General features: G+C 43.9%; 1 protein-coding gene across 1 annotated transcript in view; it reads right to left on the bottom strand.

Moving 5' to 3' along the window:
* ZBTB16 (zinc finger and BTB domain containing 16) overlaps window positions 1-1,410 on the bottom strand; it is a 160,662-nt gene extending 159,252 nt beyond the window's left edge. Inside the window, exon 1 of the mRNA XM_075327779.1 lies at window positions 123-1,410. Within this exon, the coding sequence (XP_075183894.1) occupies window positions 123-1,351 (1,229 nt within the window). The 5' untranslated portion in view covers window positions 1,352-1,410. The remainder of the gene's footprint in view (window positions 1-122) is intronic.
* Between the last annotated feature and the right edge of the window lie 2,494 nt (window positions 1,411-3,904).

Raw genomic sequence — 3,904 nt, forward strand, 5'->3', positions numbered from 1 at the left:
GTTTTGGCCACGCAAAAAGATGCCTAAAGCACCTGTGCTTTGTTTGAACAGTCATTTTGCGTTGAAGATTCCCTGTTAAGATATAAAGAAGATCAATGTACAGAACAATTCTAGACTTGTACCTGTGGTGTTCAATAGAGTCATTGTCTGGAAGATTGGCTCCACACACACTGCATCGCTCACCGATGCTTCTACCATCATTCTTCATCCCAGCGGCAATTTCACCAAGTTTATTAAACAACTCTCTCTGAATGAAACCTTGGGGAAGAAGTCCACCATAAGCACTAAAGTCCATTGATACTGCAAGTGCTGGTTGCATGTGAAGAGCAGAAGCCATAGATGTTGGCACACTAATCATGGATTCACCCTTATGGTTTGGTAGGACGGAGTAGACACTTAGATGCTTCTCTGCATGGGAAATTGCATGTTCTTGAGCAAGGCTAAAACCTTGACCCAAGTCCAAAGACTGATCGGGAGCATTTTCATCACGGGGAAAGGTAAGATCTCGAGCACTTGTGATGACACTACTGCGGGTTGGGGTTCCGGGACTCTCCTTGGCCTTTTCATCAGATTTGTCTCCACCGGATGCACTAGATTCTGCCGTTGGGCTATCATGGTTGGTGCTTTCGTCAACCTGCATAACTTCTGTCTTCACCTCTGAAAGACCTTGAAGTCTGCTGGTGGAGTGCAAGTCTAGTGCATTTTGTTGCAATGCTCCTTGGAGCAACGACTGGCCAATAGTCATTAAACTATCCACTGCAGTCTTAGTAGGGCTCATACCAGAAAGTCCATACGACGTTGAGACTGATGGACTTTGATCCACCAAGCTCTGATTGCCCATACTGGCATAGCCACTTTCTTCACTGGAATGCTTTGCGTTCAACATGTTTTTAATAAATCTTGATTTTCTATCTTCTTCGTCATCCATGGCTCTGTCACTTGTACACAGGTCCCCATCATTCTCTTCTGAAGCTTGGATGGTTTCTAGTATCTTCAGACATTGCTCTTCTAAATACTCAATTTCGAGAATTTCTGCTGCGTAGAGAAGGTCATCCAGATCTTCCACCTTGGCCTGCAGAGTGGCAGTGTAAGCGTACTCCAAAATCTGTTGAAAGGTCTTTGGCGACAAAAAGTCCAATGTGTAATGCTGGCTGCTACGGTGGAAGAGTATTTCAAACATCTTACTGGTACAAGCCAGTACTGTCCTATGGGCATGAAACTCTTGGGTATCCACCATGATCACCACATCACAGAGCGTCCCCGCCAACCGCATCTGGTTGGCTTTTAGGAGAAGCCCCGTGGGGTGATTGGGGTTTTGCAACTGTATCATACCCATATTAGTCAAATCCATAATTCTCCTGGGGTCTAGTCATTAGTCTCGCTGTTTGATATGGTGGGCCAAACGCTGAAACCAATGGACCTATGGATAGAATAAAAAAAGAAGAAGAGTTTAGTCAATGACCCAAAAAGTCATGTACTTAACACAGAAACAGCTGATATGACAATCGTACAATAACTTCCAATACTTCTACCAAGGATGGCCCCACATCGGGGGCGGACATATCATTGGTGCAACAAACAGGGTCCCAAGTTGTTGAGGGCCCATTTCTACTTCCAAAACAGGTGGAATTGTGAATTTGCATGAGTTAATGGACTGAAAAGGGCCAATATACTGTTCTTGTACAGAGGCCCTTTTTGGTCTGTGTCAACCAGTGCCTATTATAGTGCACATCCTCTGTCATTCCTGAAGGAGCACCATGTTCTCCAACACCACAGAGCATGTAGTTTTAAATCCTGGTGAATAGATTAGGCCATTTTATTTATACACTGAATGATTGTATTATTTGGATACTCATAATGGAGCTACCATCGCAAAGATTCGAAGATAACGTGCTGATCAATCACAAAAGCCACTTAGGTGGAGCGCATGCGCATCAATGCTGCATTCATTCTATGAAAATGCTAGGATATGCCCTCATAATCTCACCAGAAAAAAGCCACCAGCCAACTCAGGTCAAAATGGCAATAGCACTCGCAGGATGCAGCCGTCCCACCATGATAAAGATATAGGTAACACAGGTGCGGAATACCGATGGAACAGCCACTCTCAACCCACCAAATCATGGTGGGGGGGGTGGCTGCTGGTATTGAACACGCACACTAATAGGGTTTTACATAGGGCACCAGTCACACAGTTCCATTGGTATTCCGCACCTGTGTTACCTATACCTTTATCATGGTGGACCGGCTGCATCCTGCGAGTGCTATTGCCATTTTGACCTGAGTTGGCTGGTGGCTTTTTTCTGGTGAGTTTTTTTGATTTTTCTCCTTGAATTTATGTCCTTTTCGGTGAAATATTTTTGCCCTCAATCTCCCGCCTCAATTACTGCAACATCCTCCTCTGTGGCCTACCTATTATTTCTCTCGTACTCCTTCAGGCCATCCTTAACTCTGCTGCCTCAATGATCCATCTTCCTCATTGCTACTCCACTACTTCCCCCTATGCAAATCCCTCACCGTATCCAATTCAACCTACTAACACACTGACCTACAAAGCCATCCATAATCTGTCTCCTCGATACATCATCTCCCGATATACTCCATCTAATCTGTGGTCCTCCCAAAATTTCCTTCTCTCCTCCACATTTATCCGTTCCTCATCCAGCCGCCTCCAAGACTTTTCCTGCGTATCCTCTTAAAATTCGTTGCCTCAACACGTCAGATTATCTGCTACACTTGCAAGCTTTAAACAGAACTTGAAAACCAATCTGTTCAAGCATGCCTATGGTCTCCAATGACCCCACCTTACCACCACCGGAGTTACCGCCGGAGATGCCGCCACTCCACCGCCGGAGATGCCGCCACTCCACCGCCGGAGATGCCGCCACTCCACCGCCGGAGATGCCGCCACTCCACCGCCGGAGATGCCGCCACTCCACCCGCCGGAGCTACTGACTCCGCAACGCCGGAGCAGCAGTCTCTCCTCCCATTATCCTCTTCCCTTCATACCAGTCTGTCTATTGTAAAAAGTATTTTATATGTAACCCCTTCTCATGTCCAGCACCATGGGATCAATGGTGCTCTATAAATGAATAATAATTCATTGCCCATGGTGCTAATGGAGATTGAATAGAGCAATGGCTCCCATAGCACAAAAAGGGTACTCCCAAGACCACAACCTGGGATCAGTGTGAATCCCAATGGTGGATTTAGTGATCAGTATATAATCTCCTATCCTTTCCTAGGGGATAATTTACTAGATTGAGATAATCCTTTTCATCCTTAATTAGGTATTTTTGCAGTATATGCACTATAACACTGCTCCATATAAAATATAATTATATGCATGGTCCACCTGTGCATGTCATCTTTTACTGATGAGATATAGAGAAATATATATATATATATATATTTTATACACACACATTAGCACTTGAATGTCTATAGCATTTCATTTGTTTTCTTTGCCATTTTAGGTTGTGAGTCGTGACCAATTAGCAAAACCACAACTCCACGATTCAATGTGTTGCCCAATATTTGTAGGAATATTACACCATAAGTGGGAGTCAAAGGTGCAACCCAAGGCTTGTACTAGATTCTATACCATAATGTAACTTTTTGAAATCTACTCCAATTACCAAAAATGCTAAAAACTTGTCTATTTGACTTCTATAGCATTGCAAACTGAAGTTAAGCTCTAGAGATTTTTGACCTTAGCTCAGACATTTTTTCTTTTCGCACTGTGTAGACCAAAAGTTTGCTTAGCCAAGAATGACCTTATAGTCTGTGTCACATGATGGGACTTGAAGATAATACAAGAGACATAAAATCTGTTGAAGGACAGGGGTCAGGAGTTCTAGTAGATGCAAAGATTCAGAGGAAGAAATAAAAGGTTAGTAAGTGG

Source organism: Anomaloglossus baeobatrachus, chromosome 11 (genome assembly GCF_048569485.1).
Source record: "Anomaloglossus baeobatrachus isolate aAnoBae1 chromosome 11, aAnoBae1.hap1, whole genome shotgun sequence".
In the NCBI taxonomy this organism is placed as follows: domain Eukaryota; kingdom Metazoa; phylum Chordata; class Amphibia; order Anura; family Aromobatidae; genus Anomaloglossus; species Anomaloglossus baeobatrachus.